This window comes from Penicillium canescens, assembly GCF_028828765.1.
Source record: "Penicillium canescens strain IBT 15451 chromosome Unknown utg000002l_segment0_segment0, whole genome shotgun sequence".
NCBI lineage: Eukaryota > Fungi > Ascomycota > Eurotiomycetes > Eurotiales > Aspergillaceae > Penicillium > Penicillium canescens.
Genome location: NW_026703964.1, coordinates 4,975,494 through 4,994,749, shown reverse-complemented (window position 1 = coordinate 4,994,749; position 19,256 = coordinate 4,975,494). Strand labels below are relative to the sequence as shown.

The 19,256-nt window shown below is 48.3% G+C and overlaps 5 protein-coding genes across 5 annotated transcripts; 4 read left to right on the top strand and 1 right to left on the bottom strand.

The window, feature by feature from the left end:
• Window positions 1-1,165: 1,165 nt before the first annotated feature.
• N7446_003120 (TMCO4 family protein) lies at window positions 1,166-4,681 on the top strand (the record flags this gene model as incomplete). Its single annotated transcript, XM_058511869.1, has 2 exons — window positions 1,166-3,229; window positions 3,281-4,681. 2 exons carry the CDS (start codon window positions 1,166-1,168, stop codon window positions 4,565-4,567), a joined length of 3,351 nt encoding a protein of 1,116 aa, XP_058377405.1. The 3' UTR covers window positions 4,568-4,681.
• A 755-nt stretch (window positions 4,682-5,436) lies between these two features.
• On the top strand, window positions 5,437-6,976 carry N7446_003119 (RTC4 family protein; the record flags this gene model as incomplete). Its single annotated transcript, XM_058511868.1, has 2 exons — window positions 5,437-6,656; window positions 6,718-6,976. The coding sequence occupies 2 exons, from the start codon at window positions 5,437-5,439 to the stop codon at window positions 6,974-6,976; spliced, it is 1,479 nt and encodes a 492-aa protein (XP_058377404.1).
• A 1,020-nt stretch (window positions 6,977-7,996) lies between these two features.
• On the top strand, window positions 7,997-13,392 carry N7446_003118 (uncharacterized protein; the record flags this gene model as incomplete). Its single annotated transcript, XM_058511867.1, has 15 exons — window positions 7,997-8,260; window positions 8,320-9,069; window positions 9,125-9,407; window positions 9,460-9,693; window positions 9,772-10,002; window positions 10,113-10,645; window positions 10,705-10,867; window positions 10,917-11,267; window positions 11,332-11,449; window positions 11,513-11,584; window positions 11,633-11,748; window positions 11,812-11,953; window positions 12,035-12,604; window positions 12,689-13,081; window positions 13,154-13,392. Coding segments are annotated over 15 exons (4,437 nt in total), but the record flags the coding sequence as incomplete, so codon positions are not given.
• An 810-nt stretch (window positions 13,393-14,202) lies between these two features.
• Window positions 14,203-14,763, bottom strand: N7446_003117 (uncharacterized protein; the record flags this gene model as incomplete). The annotated part of the gene is made up of 1 exon (XM_058511866.1): window positions 14,203-14,763. One exon carries the CDS (start codon window positions 14,761-14,763, stop codon window positions 14,203-14,205), a length of 561 nt encoding a protein of 186 aa, XP_058377402.1.
• A 3,352-nt stretch (window positions 14,764-18,115) lies between these two features.
• Window positions 18,116-19,199, top strand: N7446_003116 (acyl-CoA desaturase; the record flags this gene model as incomplete). Its single annotated transcript, XM_058511865.1, has 2 exons — window positions 18,116-18,161; window positions 18,226-19,199. The coding sequence occupies 2 exons, from the start codon at window positions 18,116-18,118 to the stop codon at window positions 19,197-19,199; spliced, it is 1,020 nt and encodes a 339-aa protein (XP_058377401.1).
• Between the last annotated feature and the right edge of the window lie 57 nt (window positions 19,200-19,256).

The window sequence follows — 19,256 nt, the reverse complement described above, 5'->3', positions numbered from 1 at the left end:
GCATGTGGGGAAACAGAAGAAGAAAGAAAGTTGCCCTGATCAAGTAGCAAATCTGATGTACGGGGAAGAAATGCCAAGAAGCTTGGGGAGCCTCAAGCTGCACAAGTGACTCAACGCCCCGTCAAGTCCGCAATCCCCGTGCATGACGCCATGAGGATGATTCTCGCACTTTGTTTGGCCGGGGAAACAGACAGAGCGATCCTCAGCTGCAAGTAATATACGACGTCTTTGAAGTCCCGGGCAAAAGCACCCGCACTGCCTCAGTCGAACCCGATCGACATGACGTCCCCCATGCTCGGATCTTTTCTTTGTTTCGTCCAAGTACTTATCAGAGACGCCTCGCCCGTACTTTGATGTTTGCTATCGGGCCTTGAGCTGGTGAGATTTCGCTTCTTACTCGGGTATGGACGATACCGCATTGGGCAAGGCTGAGGCGTTGCCCTCGTATTCATTCGGGATTCTGCAGATAGGAAAGCTCCAAGGCTGACTCGGAAGGTATCATGTTTTATGAGCTCCGATATCTGCGGTCCAGGGTCTTTGTTTTGTATCAGGATATGACGATATTCACAGTTACTGCGCGGTACCGCGAGCCTTTTGGCCACGCCAACCCAGTAGACAGCACATAGACAATATGGACGTATTATATTGTAAATTAACTTATATTGTGGATGAAAAGTGGCAAAACAAAGTAGAGCGAAGCTGTTTTCATGAAGTATTGACAAAAACATTCTGGGGAAGCTGGAGGGGTGTCCGCTTTCGGCCTTGCAATGCAAACCAACAAAACTGCGCAGAGTACGGAGTATCCATATGTCTTATACTCAATAAATATTCAATATCCTTCAATATCCAAGTGTTGAGTATAACACTGTGGTTTTATTTGATATCCCGCATTGTCCGCCTAGCACTCCTTTTCGCCGCGTGGCCACCGATCGTCACTTGCGGAGATCCAGTCCGATGACCATCAATTGGCCCCCCATCGGGCATGCAATATTGCACTAAACGAGACTGACAGGTCGAAATACGTCGAAATACAACACCTAGCCAACTGTGAGCCGGATGGGTGAGCTCTTGAAGCTATCGCGAAGGAACGTGCGAAGCAACGTGCCACTGGGATCCCACACATCACCCCTCTTGGAGCCTCTGGGGTTCTCTTGTCCATGAAACCATGACCGTAACCTCGGGTGTCACCGTTGACACCTCCGACAAACCCACCTCCCCGTCGAATGCGCCTGATTCACCTCAGCTTCCCCAAGGAGGCTCCCCCACAAACCAAAATGGGAGAGACACAGAACGAGCCCCTCAACCAGCGACGTCCGAATCGGCCGTAGAGACAGCGAAGCATGAATCTACAGAACCAGACGAGGTCGATGATTTTGGCCTTCCCATCCGCGCACGCCACAAACCCGATCCCCCCACCAGCGAGCCACCCGCAAACGAAAATGCCAATCACGAAATCCAGGAGACAGCTGCAGGCTCGACAAGCTATAGTGAAGCTCTGAAGAAGCCAGCGAAACCAGAGCCGCAGGACAAGCCCGAAGGTGAGACGGCCCCTGAGCTGGCCAAGGTCAACAACACAGAACAACCAAACAAGGATCTGGAGGGCCAAGGCGCTGCTCCTGAAGATGCAGAGAAATCACACGATCTGGATGCTACTGCTCGGCCCCGTACGTCGACCTCAAAGCCCAAACCCGCCGAGATGTCGGAATGGTCCCATCAGCGACTGAACCAACCACAACAATCACACCCCGTGAGCGACGACTCAGAGGAGGAACCCGAGGAATGGAAGTCGATGCCCGCCCTTGGAGAATTCGACTACTACGATGACTATGGGAGATTGATCGCCAAAGGTGCCAAGGAAGAAGACGACGAGGCCGTATACCAAGGACTAGGAGGAGCTGGGAAAGGCTATACCCGAGTGCAACTTGATGAAGATGCCCAGTCTGCCACAAGTCTAGATGAGGACACAAGCTATTTATTCCGAGAGACAGGAGGAAACTCTGCCGGTCTAGTTGGCGAGGAGCTTCGAGACTCAATCAGCCAGCTCCAGGCTACCAAAGACTTGCTCAATGAGACCCAAAAGATCGCATATGTGGGAGTTGTCAGGCTGTCCATCCATGCTATGAACCGTGATTTGGCATCCATCTCCACGACGAAATCTACACGCAAAGTAATGCAGAAAGCGTCGGATGCCATGAGGAAATGGGGCCAAGCGATCATGGCTCGAGTCTATGCTCATATGGATATCAATTCAGCTGAGCAGATTATGATCGAACAACTTGCGGAGCATGGCGTGCAACCAGAGGACCTGGTACGACCACTCATGCAAAATGCGCGAGTCAAAAACCCCATGGCCGAGAATGACCCGAAAACTTCTACATCTACGGCGGAGTCTCCCAGTCTCAAAAAGGACCCACAACTGAGGCTGTCGGCAGAGTCAGATACATCCTCTGAATCGGACCCTCCACCGCCATATGAAGCTCAGGAGACCGAGGAACCCCCAGAGGTCACGACTCCTTCTCAGATGCCTACTACTGATCGAATCGACATCGATCTCCGATGGACCGTGCTCTGTGACCTATTCCTTGTGCTGATCGCAGACTCGGCATATGATGCTCGGTCACGAACGCTCTTGGAAAGGGTCGGTGCAGCTTTGGATGTAACATGGCTGCAGATCTCTCGGTTCGAGAAGCGTGTCACGGATTCACTCGAGATGCAAGAGCAAGCAGACAAAGAGAACTGGGACGAGTCAGATCATATGGAAAAGCGCCGCAAGATGGCCTTGAAACAGAAGTATATGATTATGGGCCTGGCGACAGTGGGTGGCGGACTGGTCATTGGCCTTTCCGCCGGACTGTTAGCTCCTGTCATTGGAGCTGGTCTTGCAGCTGGTCTTACTACTGTGGGTATCTCCGGAACAAGTGCGTTCCTAGGAGGAGCTGGTGGTACCGCCCTGATCGCTTCCGGTGCTACACTTGGCGGAAGTACTATTGGTATGAGGGCTTCACATCGCCGGACTGGTGCTGTTCAAACGTTCGAGTACCGTCCTCTTCATAATAATAAAAAGGTCAATCTTATTGTGACGGTTTCGGGATGGATGACTGGCAAGGTCGATGATGTTCGCCTGCCTTTCAGTACCGTCGATCCGATCATGGGCGATATCTATTCCGTGCTGTGGGAGCCTGAAATGCTTCGAAGTATGGGTGACACCATCAACATTCTGGCAACGGAGGTAAGTTCCCAAGACGTATGATATCCATGCATAACCTAACAAGCGATCTAGGCATTAACTCAGGGTCTGCAACAAGTTCTGGGCAGCACCGTCTTGATGGCGTTGATGGCATCATTGCAACTTCCTCTTGTCCTGACTAAACTCGCATATTTGATTGACAATCCCTGGATCGTCTCATTGGCTCGCGCCAACTCTGCCGGTCTTGTCATGGCCGATTCCTTGCAAGATCGAAATCTCGGTAACCGGCCCATTACCCTGCTCGGTTTCTCACTCGGCGCGCGTGTCATCTTTTCCTGTCTCAAAGAGCTGGCCGACAAGGGTGCCCACGGACTCATTCAGAACGTATACTTGTTCGGGTCGCCCGTTGTTGCAAACAAAGATGAATACCTCAAGGCTCGGAGTGTAGTGTCTGGCCGATTTGTGAACGGCTACGCCACAAATGATTGGATCCTGGGCTACCTCTTCCGAGCTACAAGTGGCGGTATCATGCGTGTGGCCGGCCTCGCGGCTGTGGAAGGCATCCCAGGTATTGAGAACTTCGATATCACACGGCTCGTCAACGGCCATATGGACTACCGTACCGCAATGCCTCGCATCCTGCGGGAGGTCGGATGGGAAGTTCTCGAGGATGAGTTCGCAGAAATCGAAGACCCAGACCCAGACAACCACGCCGAACGCCAGCGAGAGCTCATTCGTGAAATCGACGAAGCCCGCCGAGAAGCAGAAGCAAAGCCAGAAAAGAAGCGCTTCGGTCTCTTCAAGCGAGGCAAGATGGCCGAAAAGAAGAAATGGGAGACCTACGACATTGACCGAAACAATGCCCCGCGCGATTCAAACGACACCGACAGCCCTGGTACGGTGCTCTTCGATATCGAAGCCATTCGAACCGAGTTGGCCTCGGAGGCCATCGAAGTTAAACAGCTAGAGTCGACCATGCCTCCGATGAAGCTAGACCTGAACCCCCCGTCAGACCCACCTGCTCAGCCTTCTCCTACTCCTAAGACACCAAAAACACCTAAGACACCCGACCTTCCACCCCCTTCCCGAGTTTCTTCAGAGCCCCCGCAAGCCTCGGGACCATACTCTCCTCACGGCCCGAATGAACATTCCACCATACCAAAGGACGAGTTCGAAATGACCTTTGATACCTCTTTCCATGAATCCCCAAAATCCAACAACGACCCTCTTGCTCGGCCCGAGCTACGGTCTGCAGCTACAATGCCTACAATGCCTACTATTGGCACAACTGCTGTCGGCGCCATGGCTATGGAGCCTAATGCTTGGGCAGACCAAGACACGGGACATGGGGATGGCGAGATCTCAATGACGTTTGAGTAATCTCTGTCTTAAATTTTGTTTCTTCCACACCTCTTTTCTTCTTTTTATTCCCTCTATATACTTTTTCCTTTCTTCTCTTCCGTTAAGATTACGAGGTGCATGGCTTGCACGGGCGTATTTGGTTTGGTCGTTATCTGCTTGTATACAAATCCGTTTGTCTGTTTGTAAAAACAGCCCTGGCTTTTTCAACTATCACGATATGGTCATAACTCTCCAGGGCTTCGGTCAGCTAGGAAAAGTGGCGTGCATCGTAACCCTAGAACGTATATACTCTCCGTAACAAATGGGATTTTTGGGTAATGGCATCTTGATTTCATTTTATCTTTTTTTCTTCATTGAACTACCAATACGAGTTATACACATTTTATACATCCTCGGCCTTACAGAAAACAATGTCAAGTCGTTGGTGTCGTTGGCGCTCAAGTGAATGTATTTCATACTGTTCTTTATCCCTTGGTTCTTTGTCTACGTCTCCGTTAACTCCTCAACCATACAATTTGAGGGACGCAAAGAGAATTATATGAGGGTCTACAGCTCTGCATGAGATGTAATTACTGTAGGGTCCTATAAGTATGGCGTATGAAGATGTTTGCGCATCGAGGTATTTAAAGTACAGAAGTGGAACTGGCACGTGTCACGCGTTTCGCGTTCCCCTCACGTTATCTGAGCCCTTTCCAGCTTCAATGAAATGTCCATGATCAGCCTTCCGACGTTAAATTCCTTGTACTGTTATTTCTTCTGCTCGTGAAGAGCTTGAGCCCGCACCACACGCGTCCCGACTTATCAACGCGTACCCGTTTCACATGTTCAATGCTCTAGCTCCACTCCAACCATTGCGCAACGTCTAACACCCTCCACAACGATTAAGCATGGGCGCTCGACCCAAGCGCGATGCCAGTTATGCTTCAAATCGCTTAACGACACGCAATGGCCCGGGAACGCACCTATTGTCGAGTTTCAACAAGCCTAATTCCCCCGAAGACGCCGAGTTAGATGTTGAACCTAGTATCGAGAAACCCATGCAACGATACGAACCCGCGATAGATGACGCGCCACTTAGCTCCGAGGATGAAGAGGAAGCCAATGACAGCGATGCCTCTCAAAGCTGTAGAAATGACCGAACCAACACAACAATGGAGCAGAGGCTGGCGGATGACTATGTGATTTCGCAGGGTAGTCCGCAGAACTATAATAATGGCTCATCCCGCAAGGGTGGGCTTGCGCGGACTACCAGTGGGGCCATGAGCGACGAGGATAACAATCCGCATTTCATGTCTTCGCAGAGTTCAAAGCGCAAGCGGGCCACGTACGCGAAACCACTTTCAAGGGTCCCAAGCGTGAGTAGGCAGCCAGCTGCGACTGTGAAATCCTCGCTGGCCAGGAAAAAGGCACCGAAGTCTAGTGCGGAACAACCAGACAACGCATATGAATCACAAGAAGAACCAGAAGTGACGTTTAAGATGCCGAAGGATTTGCCATCTTCGAGTCCTAGGAGATCTTTTGCTGGCAGAGGGAAGAATGGAGACTCGAAAAGCATGCCTCCTAACACCTTACCCAACGACTCTTTCTCCGCCTCTTCCCTTGGCACTTCATCGTCCAAAGACCTGCAGCAGATACTGCTAGACAGCGACTCGTCCCTGAGCAGCTTGCCCACCTCACCATCTGGTTCTGTTTTCGATGAAATGTCATTACTCGAGGACCAAGAAGAATCACCTCCTCGAAAAGCCCTTTGTCCAATGTGTAAAGGAGAAGTTGAACGGGAGATTCTAGAGCTGTTCGAAGCACAGCCGAAACAACGTATCCGTGAACAGCAGCAATTCTGCGCATCCCACCAGGAGCGCAGTGCGATGAGAGAATGGGAAACGAAAGGATACCCCGAAATCGATTGGGGCGCGTTCGACGAGCGGCTTCAGAGCCATTTCCCCGAATTGGAAAAGCTACTTGTTCCGGATGCTTCGTGTTATTATCGGAATATTCTTGACACCAGCATGAAATCTGGACAGGCAAAGAACTTCCGTCTAACCTTGGATGGTGATGGACTTGAAACGATCACTTGTGGTTATTATGGGACGAAAGGAGCAGGTAAAATGTATGCAATGACGATGTCCCTTCACTTTTTGTATAGATACTAACGGATCTTCTCGATTTAGGTTACAAGCTGTGATTGATCGATTCTCTTTGCGACTCCGTCGTCTGGCTACGTCGGATCATATCGCCAAGACTGCCGGTGTGGCTGGCTACGCACAATCTGTTCTTGTGCCTGAATTGGCGGTACGATTAGTGAAAGAGGATATGGATGTCGGTGATGAGACTGCACGTCAGATCTTAAGGGAGAGCATTGAGATTGGTGAGAGACTGAACCCAGCGCTGAATGATGTGGTGCCCATTCCGGGTGATTTTGAGGTTTAAGGGGTATATTTTGCATCTTATACCACCACTATCTTTGGAACTAGCATCTTTTTATATTACTATCCCATGCCAGGATAGTTCTACTTGAGCGTTTGTATATAGAGCCTGCATTCTGATACCTCTGATGTTTGTTGCATTTAGTGGGATACCAATTACTCCAAATATCCCTTCTCTGTTATCAGTCCACAGCGGCACAAGATAAATAATTGACTGTCTTATGAAATCTCTAGAATCTAAATGAGAACAAAAAGAGAGAGATCAATTACACTCTCCGAGAACTGGATTTACGTCGGGAGCTGGGGCGAAAAGAAAGTCCTTATGAACTTGACTTCCCTAAAATAACTAAGGTAATCCTGAACATTAACTGAATGTTTCACTCAGCGGAGAATCCCGCATAATCTAGTCTAAAGTAACTTTTGGTAGAAGTACAATCGCTGGCTACTGATACAGCAAATGAGAGAAGGAGAAGCGAATCCTTTGAGGCATATACAACAACAAATTGACCAGGGTGTACATGCGTATGTCGTCGAGATAGGAATGATTGGATGTTAAGCAATGTTCCGAGTACAGCCTTGGGCCTCGACTCAGTCAGGTTTAGGGCGTCGGATCTCCGGCGGCGAAGCTCAATGCCAAGAGCGCCTAATGGTCTTGGTTAAAGCCCCGAATGACCTATGGAAAGTGATTATTCTGTTAATATTTGCTGCAATAGCGTGATAGCCAGCAAGTTCACTGTGTAATTCGCGTGTGTTATTGGGTTGGAATATCCCTCCCGATTTTTCCAAATTATCAGGTTAACACTCCTAACAAATCAATATATTCATATCAGCATAGCTGAGCTAGTTGTGCCAGACAAAGGAAGTGTCCAACCTCGGACCCCTCCTTACAACTCCCTATTAGGCTACACTCTCACTTGCTAGCGCGAGCGTCGAGCCCATGGTTATATTGCGAGCATTTTGGAAGTCTCCATATGCAGCATTTTCATGTCTAAAAGCAACTTCTTACTTCTGACCAGACCTCAGAGCCTCATCCTCTCACATCAACGTTGCATTTCCCTTTACTTGGCCCAGTGCCACTCCCGCCATGGGTGCCTGCGACGATGGCCAGTTTGGGCCTATCGTCGATGGAGATTGTCGCGGGGGATTCGACTTCACTGTAATGTTCGAGTCCGGTATTCTGAGCATCCTTCCCGCCGCGTGTTTCCTCCTCCTGACATCCTTTCGTCTGCTCCACTTGTTCAGACAGCGAAGGAAGGTGCTCTCTTCCACATTTCGGGTGGTGACCCTGGTGAGTAACCCCGACCGCTTGAGGGTGGTTTTTGATATCTAAGACGTGTTTTGCATTAGAGTGTCTCCGTGACTTTTGCAGCGATTCAAGTTGCAATAATTGTGCTTGTTACAAGACAGCACCCTGCAGGGAGAACACTGCTTGCAAGTGCCGTTCTCGACCTATTAGCGGCACTGGGTGTGATACTCCTTCTTGACCTAGAGCACATCCGGTCAATTCGACCATCCTTCTTGGTCTCTGTATATTTGTTTATCACGTTGCTCTTGGATCCTGCGCGTGTGCGCACAGCCTGGTTGCTACCGGATAATGAAGCCTACTCTGCTCTACTGTCTACGTCTTTGGCCGTCAAGCTAGTTCTATTGGTGCTAGCCAGTGCTGAGAAAAAGAAACGGCTTCTATCGACCGAGAAATATCACTCCACCGAAAGTGTGAGCGGTCCTTTCACTCGAGGCTTATTCACCTGGCTGAACGGGCTGCTGTGGAGAGGCAGCTCTGAATCACTGGCTGGGGGCGACCTCCCTGCGGTCCACGAGAAGCTTTTATCTTCAGAATTATCTGCTAGATTCACGGATACATGGGCTCACTCCGATCAAACTGGAAAAAATGCATTACTTTGGGCGGTAATCAAGTGTCTGCGCTGGGAAATTGCAACAATCGCCTTCCCGCGGCTTTGCGTTGTCGGATTCGGTATTGCGCAGCCATTTCTCATTGGAAAAGTAGTCAGTGTCTTACAGCGGACTGACTCTTTCTCAATCGACATCAGCTATGGCTTAATTGGAGCCACTGCAATTGTCTTTACTGGGATTGCGGTAAGCTAGTCAACACATTGTCGCACTGCTGAAAGTAAACTGACATTCCTTGTAGCTTTCTAGAGCTTCCTATGAGCACCTAGGATATCGTGCTACGACGATGATCCGAGGAGGTTTGATGAGCATCGTCTTCCAGCATATGATGGATCTGCCACTGGGGAGCACAGACGAATCTAGTGCTATGTCCCTTATGGGCTCTGACATAGAGATGCTCGCCGAGTATTTTTATTCAGTCGTCTGTGAAACTTGGGCAAATATAATTCAGTTAGCACTGGCTACATGGCTGTTAGAGACCCAGGTCGGCGCCGTCTGCATTGCTCCCATTTTGGTAGTAATAGGTTAGTTTTCTCCATTGCCCTCATATATTTTTCATCTAATAGAGCCCACTAGTATTTACGGGTACCTCCTTTGCTATGGGATCTACTGTTTCCACTCGGCAAAAAGAGTGGCTTCAGGCCACTGAGAAGCGGATTAACTTCACGTCGTCTATCCTAGGGTCTATCCGCAACGTCAAATTTCTCGGCTTAACCGAGATAATGAGCTCCAAGATCGAAGCATTGCGCACAGAAGAGCTTGAAATTTCCAAGAAGTTCCGCCGGATCCAGTCAATTCGTGTCTGCATGGGTGTGTGCTTGCCACTGTCCTTGTCCCGAGACAACTACGTTATGAATAGCACATTGCCGTGCTGACACTTAATGCTAGTAAACTCTCCCATAATAATTGGCCAGTTTGCGACGCTGGCTGCCTATGCGATAGTTGCCTTGGTGCAGGATTCTGGGCCCCTTGCTGTCAATCAAGCCATCACCTCATTGTCGCTTATTAGTTTGATGATTACACCACTGAGCTACCTTTTGCTCGCGATTCCGGACACATTCGCTTCCATAGGTTGTCTGTATAGGATACAGGTCTTCCTTAAGAACCAGAATCGCCTTGGTAAGTGCTCTAGTTCCCGTTGTTCAAACTGTTTGATTGTGTTCCAGGGTTTCGGGTTCCTGAACCAGAATCTTAGATCCTGAATGCTAATAAGAGTATACTATACACAGAGAAAAGAAAGCTTCCCCAGATCTTGTCGACTAACTCCACATCATCTAACAGCCTCTCTGGTATTGAATTGTCCACATTTACACAGCCTTCACACAGCGAGAAAGGTGTGGTCCTATCTCTAAAGAATGTCAAATTTGGCTGGAAATCCCCTTCTGCACCAGAGACAAGTGGTATCACTCTTATGATGGAGAATGCCCCTTCTGGAAATCTTGTCATCCTTGTCGGCCCAGTCGGCTGCGGTAAGTCCACCTTTCTTAAGGGCCTCGCAGGAGAGACGCCCGTGTTAGAAGGGGAGCTTTTCGTGAAGTACCCAAACTTGGCCTTCTGCGATGACACACCTTGGCTATCCAATTCTTCAATCCGGAGCAATATTGTTGGTGAAGACACTTCGGCTGTCTTTGATCCTGACTGGTATCGGACTGTTGTGAGCGCATGTGCGCTGGAACTTGATATAAAGAAGATGCCGGCCGGCGACGAAACACTGGTCGGCAGTAAGGGCTCTAAGCTCAGTGGAGGACAGAGACAAAGAATCGTGAGTGACCTACAGGCCCAGAAATATCGGGTCTCATACTTACATCTTGGTTTGCATAGGCTATCGCACGAGCGGTATATGCTCGCAGACAGATCGCTTGTTTTGACGACGTTCTAAGCGGCCTGGACAATGCCACCGCCCGAACTGTATTTAACAATGTCTTTGGCCCGGCGGGTCTGCTGCGGCGGCTAGGCTGTACTGTATTCTTGGCTACTCACAGCAGTATGTGTATTCCATTCACAGATAAACAACCTGGCTTACCATTTTTCAGCCCATCATTTGCCCCAGGCTGATTTGATCATGGTTCTTGGGGACAATGGCCAAGTGGCCAAACAAGGCAGTTATGCACAACTTCGAGACAACATTGACGGCTTCGTCCAGATGAATGATACTCAATCCGCACCTGCAGAAGAGGCGAAAGGAAGCGGCAAGCACACAGATGTGCTAGCGGATCTTCCGACTCCTACCCAAAACACCTTCAGTGTTTCCTCCTCTAAAAATGGTAGTCGAAAGACAACTGACTTTGCTGTATACAAGTATTACTTTTCTGCGTTGGGTTGGTCACGAATCGCGACGTTGGTTCTCTTCATTGTTACTGAAGCCGGTATGAGCGGATTCCGCTGTAAGTTATAACGAGACCCCGAACTTGCATTATTGGCCATGGCAAGAAACTCACTCTTTCCAAGATGTATGGGTCGACCTTTGGTCTTCGAGCAGTGACAGTAGTTCACGCCTAGGTTACTGGCTTGGACTGTATGGAGCGTTCTCTATTCTCCAAGCTCTTGGACTTGTACTTGCCGTTTTGTATGTTCAACATCGCCATTCAATGCAGTCGTCCTTTCGATAACGTCTCTAACCTGGTCATAGCTGGACATGGGTAATTATTGTCCCATTCGCCTCCAAGAATCTTCACTTAACCGTGCTACGCACTTGCATGGGGTGAGTATCTCTCCAATGATCACTGCAGTAATTGGCTAATACTCATAGCGCCCCGTTGTCCATTTTGTCAAATCTAGAGACTGGAGCTCTCGTGACACGTTTCAGTCAGGACATGAGACTAGTTGACATGGTCCTGCCTCGAGGTTTTATATCCACAGGGTTCCGTAAGTTTAGCGACAAGATCTGGGAAGAATAATTGGTCAACATTTTAACATCATCGGCTTTAGAGTTTTTCGGTGCTATTGCCCAAGGCGCCATTGCTATTGCATCGTTACCATACCTGGCAGCGGCCTTGCCCCCTCTATTTGGAGTCCTATATCTGATCCAAAAGTTCTACCTTCAGACGTCTCGTCAGCTGCGGCTACTAGAGTACGTTACTCTTAGACGCATTTCCTACATCAATTTGTTTTCTATGTTTATCTACGCTCCACAGAACTAACATATCTACAGGATCGAGCTCAAAAGCCCCCTTTACACTCACTTTATTGAGTCCCTGGCAGGAATCACCACTATTCGCGCCTTTTCGTGGACCCACGCAACGACCAACCGAATGCTTTCTATGCTGGACACTGCCCAGCGACCCTACTATCTTCTCCTATGTATTCAACGCTGGTTGAGTCTAGTGCTGAATCTTATCGTGGCCGGAATAACAGTGCTTCTTGTCGGACTCTCTGTTGCCCTTCGCTCTCATCTTGACCCCGGTCTTCTGGGAATTGCTCTTGTCATGATGATGGATCTAGGACTCATTCTATCGGAGCTGATTCAGAACTGGACATTGCTTGAGACGTCACTGGGAGCCATTGCACGCATCAAAGATTTTGCTGACGAGACTCCCCGTGAAGAAAGTAACTTTACTATTGAGACTCATGTTGAACCCTCGGAATGGCCGACGAGCGGTGAGATAAAAATCACGGATGCAGGAATTGCTTGGAGTCCTGGTGATACAAAGCCTTTACTCAATAGCATCAATCTTCGAATCGGGGCTGGACAGAAGTTTGGCTTATGTGGCAGAAGCGGAAGGTGAGATCAACTCCTATCGTGTCCTCAGACTGAATCATGCTTTTCAGAATTGAAGCAGCAAGCTAACAAATTACTACAAAATAGTGGCAAAAGTACACTAGCACTATCGCTCCTCCGTCTCAACGAGATTGTATCCGGCCAAATCCTCATCGATGGACAAGATATCTCCTTGATGACCAGATCATATTTGCGACAGTGTATTAGCTGTCTTAGTCAAGAACCCTTCCATTTCCCTGGCACAATCAGGGAAAATGCTGATCCAGCGGGCAAAGTGTCGAGCTTGCAGATTGTTGATGCTCTGAAATCTGTTGGAGTTTGGAGCATTCTCACATCAAGTCACAGAGGCACCGACGAAGAAGTGTTAGATTCAACACTGGACGACAGCATCCTATCACAGGGTCAGAAGCAGCTGTTCTGTCTAGCTAGAGCTCTGCTGAAGAGAAGCAAGATCTTAATATTAGATGAGCCAACGAGCAGGTATGTTCATGTGTTATTTCGCCTAACTCTCAATGCTTCTATTGCTTGATAGCTAACAAGAGATCCGTATAGCTTGGATTCGGAAACAGACGCTATGGTGCAGAATGTTATACGGGAGTCGTTCCGTGGCTGCACCATAATCATGGTGGCGCATAGAATTCACACATTGCTTGACTTCGATCAGGTTGCTGTTCTAAACAGTGGTCAAATCATAGAGGTCGGAGAACCTCGTGATCTACTTGATGAGCCTAATGGGGAATTCTCAAAGCTGTTGAGCCTCGAGTCGTGACATCCAGGCCTATTCGGACTATGTGTCGCTAAAGGATTTTTGAGTTGGTTTGTTTTCTTTTGCTTAGTTATTTTATTTAATTTAAGAATATTCGCACGAGAACACCCGTAGTGTGTACCAGGTATATTCTTGTGTTATTGGCTTGTTCCAGCGTTCCGCGAAACGTCCATCCATCACGAGGGAGTCTTAGCACATGAAAAAGCCTGATGCAAGGAGGAAGTGATGATATTTTGAAGCTAGACAGTTTCATATTCCAAGAGGGCATGGGCCATCTTCAGTCGTAGGCAGTGCCATTATCAGATTCAGTAGATGGGAATGGGCGATAGGAGACAAGTAGTGTAGAGATGGGACTCCCATAGTATGCCAAGTGCCAGGTGTAATATGGATACTGCGCCTATATTTCATGTTCCCACGATAAACATATGCATGATGCGGGCTCAGAGAGCGAATATTATGGGTCGGGTTGTATATCACACGAAGACAAGCCAAGTTCCTCCAATCTATAACGCGGTTTACTGACATGAAAACCAATGTAACCCTGCAGATACGCGTCCACTCTCTGTAATAGCGTCTTGTCGTCCGAAACAGAAGCTTTTATACGAGTAACATACACTTCAATCTCCTGAGATAAGGAACAAAGTACATCGCTTACCTGACTCGTGTTTTGCTGCGCTCGAAGGTATACGGGGTTGTTCCTCTCATTCGAAGCGATAGACTCTTTGTAGAAAGATAACAAGTCATTCACAGCATTCGTGTAGTCCATGATATCTGGAACAATTTGGATTAAAAGATCAAAACTTGTCTGAGAACAGATATATTTCGGAAGTAAAAGCTAAGCGTAGGCCTCCACGAGCCCAGTCATGAATCGAAAGTAGTGCGGAAAATTAGGCGCAGTTGAGAGCTTCTTGAAATCATGTGTCTCGGCTTCTAAAACGGTAGAGCTCGTGAAGTTGATCGTTCCAACAGTGATCTTGTCCGTGGAGAAAGCTGTATAATATTCTCCGAATTCTTCGCAGAGCTTTTTGTAGTCCCGAAGGAGAGGGATTTGAGGCGCCTCATGAAATACATCATGACGAAATAGTCGAAGATCAGCCAAAAAGTCAGGTCCAAGATCGTCGATGGCTCCCAAGTAGGCAGTGTAGAAGGCTACCGCCTGGCGAATTTCCTTCTGGTGGAGGGGATAAAAATGTTCCGCCGAGGAAGCCCCATGGAGAGCAAGGTATTTGGCTTTTGCTTCACTAATTTGGTCGTACTTTAGAAAGCGATTCAAAATAGTATTCTCTATATCAGGATCATTCTTGGCTGTTTTGAAGGCATTTTTAGATAGAAATCTGCAAAGTAACTCCTTGTAGTCTTCTTTCGAAATCGGCCCTGGGCAGTGAGAAGTAGCCATAGTGAGCGAACACGGCGATTATTGGATGGTTAAAGTGAGGCTACCTTCGGGATTGATGGAAATACTTATATGTTGTTTATTCAGAATGCGCACTTGATAACATCGACAAAAAGGCACAAAATATAACTACAACCTTAGCCCACATGACTCTTCCCCCACTATCCCACCGCTAATATTCGCCACACCTCCTGTGTTTCTGATCACTCAAGTTTGAGTCAAACCTAGTGCTATCCTAGAACCAGACACCGTCAGCTTAGGAAGCCAAATGGGTTGCTTATTACGGACACGTAGACATCTACTAGTAAACTTTCTAAGATTATTTCTGTCATGGTCTCCTGATCGAGTGTGATGCATGCTTCTCACGTCATAGTCTCTCAAATAAACTTGGTGCGTAAAGTTTGGTGGACCTTAGAAGTGGCGGTCTTAGGTGGTCTCTTGAATGGGTGTGGCGCATGCTACTCGCGTCGTAGTCTTCTGAATAAGCTTGGTGCGTAAAGTTCGGTGAACTTAAAATGCTCAATTTGAACAGAACTTAGGTCAACTCGCAAGTTTGGTAAACAGTATACATACGTTTTGCATTATCTCATTGCGGCAGTTCGTTAAAACAGATCAGGCTAAAACAAAGAGCCGTGAAAACTATTCTTTACGAGATATAACCTTGGCCAGAAATGTATTGCTCGATAGTTTTCCTGGTATGAATGCTTTTGATGAGAACGGCCTCACCAGACTCATTCAAGACACTCAGTCAGGCAAAATTAACTGCCAATTTCAAAGACTTTTTGACAAGGGCACCATGCCTAAGATTTCCATACTTTTCGAGGGCCAAAAAAGCCAAACTTTGGATGACATTATAGGAAGGAATGTAGCATGTCGTAAGAGTGACAATCTTATGCGAACAGGATTCATTGCAGAACTGGTGCAATTCTCGAAGAAGATCCGCATAGTCCCGAGGCAGGACGGCATGTGAAAGGCTCTGAGCCATTTTGTGGCTAAATGTTCGAAATCCTTTCCCGGGGTCCTCAATCGCCCCCAAAAAAGCTATATATAAACCGATAAGGCGCTGAACTTTTGCGAGATGAAAGGGGTAAAATCACCTCACTGCAGCAGCGCCGTGTGGTGCTAGTGTCCTTGGTGTTCTATCAGCAATCCCTCTCATAGACATCGACATATGACAGTGTTCTCCAATAGACTATTGTGAAAATTTGACAAAAGTTTCTCTACAAGTTCCTCCTATCCTTGCCTCGAACTTTCTGGCGAGTTCAAAGGGCGATAGTACCAGTAAGAGAAATAATATCCCAGGTCAAAGAGCGTAGTATAACAGCTGATTACAAATCATAAGTCCTGCCAATATTAAGGAATGATGTGCATCCCTTCAGCCATGGCACAGACGCCCAAATCAGCACCGTGCATAGAATACTTGGGAGACCTTCAAACAGGGAATCTCAAGATGAGAAGTGTCGAAGACAAAGTTCAAACCCCGTTGGAAGCGGTTTGCGTTCGACGGGATTATCTGAGAATCCAATGTCAGAGCTGGGAAATGCGGCGACTTGAATCAACCTTCTGGGGTATACGACGTTGAATGGACTCTGTGATCTTGGGAATTCAGTGGGTATATACCATTACCCGTTGGTACGTACGGCCGGCTAAGTGATTGTGGATGGGCAACAGTTTGTCGTCCCATGGCGACAACTGAAGGCGCGCTGATTGCTAGCGTTTCTCGCAGATGCAAGGCTATCGATCTCTCCGGCGGCGCCACCACTGCTATCGTTGCTGACTACATGACAAGGGCTACGTGTCTGAAGTTTCCATATCTCCCACGGGCGAGCGAAGCTAAGATCTGGATTGAGTCAGCAATAATGCGCGGGAAATACAATTACTATGCCTTGCCTATTAGGGTAAGATAAATGGAGAAGGGGTCCGAATGATTTTAATATAGCCCTATATATATTTGATGATGGTTGCCGGAAAGTAGAGTGGGAAGATACTTTTGACCAGTATCTGTACTAGCCGCATATAAGCCACACGCCGGCAGGTTAGCTTTACTATGTAAATAGCAACATGCGCTCCTCTCTGCTTCGTGGCATGTGCCCTCATCCATATTCCCCTGAGCATTAGAAGCTGTGAGGTGTCAGCAGGTTACGAGCCCGGTCAATCTTGCTATTTTGTAAAACACGAGATCGCTGAGCTGGGAAGTTTAACACGACCGCTTTCAGCGCCGAATCATGAAGCTTTTCGCCTCAACTGGGCACTAAAGGTAGCCATAGTTGGCCGTGGGGCCTATTTGGGAATCATGTAATAAATCCTGGAATCATGTCACTCCACATCACTGCACCTGTCGGTGAAGGAAGAAGTCTTAAATTTTCTTTCCCGGGAGGCCAAACTTACTTGCTTGGCCATTTGTAAAGTTGTCACGCCTTTTAGCCTTGGGACCAGAGCAATTCTGCAACCCATTGAAAGGACTCTCAGTCAATTCCAGTGCCTTACCATGAACGCGAAAACTATTCGCGAATGATTGCCCGAAGGAAGAAAGGTCCTCTAGGTCCGCGCAGGCTGGCGATGTGACTGACGTACCGTCTAGAGTACTACGGCAAGAATGATTCCCGCTCACCCACTTGATGCAATAGCGACACCGCAAGGCGCTGTTGATGTTTCTAAGGAACCGCATGTCTGCGCATCATCTGCGTCCAGTTGTCACCACCATTCGATTGAGCTCTGCTTGCCAGTCGTTCCGTGGCCTAGGACAGAAGGGCGAAACGCGCAGGACGCAGCAACAAAGAAATAAAGACGCCCTCATCGTTTCTAGCGTGTAATTGAAACCTCCCTGTTGTGTGTTTTGCTTTTTGATTTTACTCACCTATGTTTTCCCTGCCATGACGAAGCCTCGCGCTGCTAATTTACTACGGTCTCCTTGCTTATGTTTTTTTTTTTTTTTTTGTGGGGGTTGAGTTGTTATATTCACATGCCGACCCCTGCATAATATTCAACCGGAACTGTAAGGGGTGGTTGGTCTTCAGAAACCTGGATTTTCTCATAAGTAATATGGTCCATTATATTTTGCAACAATCTGTCCATTCTAGGTCCCACCTAGCTGGCCCAGTTTACCTGTGAGTTGAAGCCGTAGAGTTCAACAAACCGGCCCCGCCCCCCGGGTTGCCCTCCTATCATGGCACCGGAGCAAGGGGAGGTGCCAACTCGGCCGACTCCCAATCCGACCCCTAATTATACATGGGCGTATGAGCTGCAGTGGTATAGACGCCATTTCAATTGCCTTCTGCATGTATTACTTGGGGGTCCGCTGGTTATCGTGTTTTTGGCGGGACCGTATGTGAGCTGCTGTCGGAATACAGCGATAATGACCATTACTTCGGCCATTCTAGGAGGTCTTGGGATTACTATCGGTGAGTGGATATTCCATTATCGATTTTCAATAGCCCCAGTATCTAGACACTAACCCAGCTACAGGCTACCATCGACTTTGGGCCCACCGATCTTTCCAAGCATGCACCGCGGTCAAAATCCTGCTCGCTGTTGCTGGGGCTGCCCAGAGCCAATGGCCGATTCTGTGGTGGGTGCGGCATCATCGTGCCCACCATAAATATGTAGACACGGACCGAGATCCGTATAATGCGAACAGAGGACTGTGGTTCACTCATATTGGCTGGCTGCTTGGAAAGAACGAGGCAGCATGGGGCCGAGTGGATGTATCGGACCTGGAGATTGATCCGGTGGTTATCTGGCAGAAGCGATTGTATTACCCTATTGTTGTGGTTGTGGGAATCCTTCTTCCCACTGCTGTTGCTCATTACGGCTGGAACGATTGGAAGGGAGGGATGATATACGGAGGCCTAGGTCGGATCGCCCTGAGCCATCATGTCACATTTATGATCAACTCGGTCGCCCATGCTTCCTGGGCTGGGAGCCAGCCGTATTCTGCGACTACAACAGCCCGAAATGTTCCCCTTCTTGCGCTGGTGAGCTTCGGGGAAGGTAACCACAACTTTCATCACACGTTCCCTACCGATTATCGGAATGGAATCAAATGGCACGAGCCTGACCTTTCAAGGTTGGTCATATGGACGTGGGCAAAACTGGGGCTGGTGTCTGATCTCAAAACTGTTAGCCCACTTGAGATCGAGCTCGCTGGTCAGCGTCAGCATGTACGTCGCACCGAAGATGGAGAGAAATTGACCCAGCTACCCCGGATGATCTGGCACGAATACATCAAACAGGTCAATCGAGGTCGCTGCTGGGTTTCGATCGATGGGATGGTTTATGACGTGACCGACTACATGAATGACCATCCTGGCGGACGTGATCTGATTGAAGGGGTGATTGGGAAAGATGCAACGGCCCTGTATTATGGGCATCATTCCCACTCCCCACATGCTGCTGCTGTACTGGAAGACCTGCGCATCTCTTTGATTAGGTCAGATTGATCTATTAGTAGAAGATAGATAGGAATCAATATGCACATTCTGTTTATATTTCGCTTT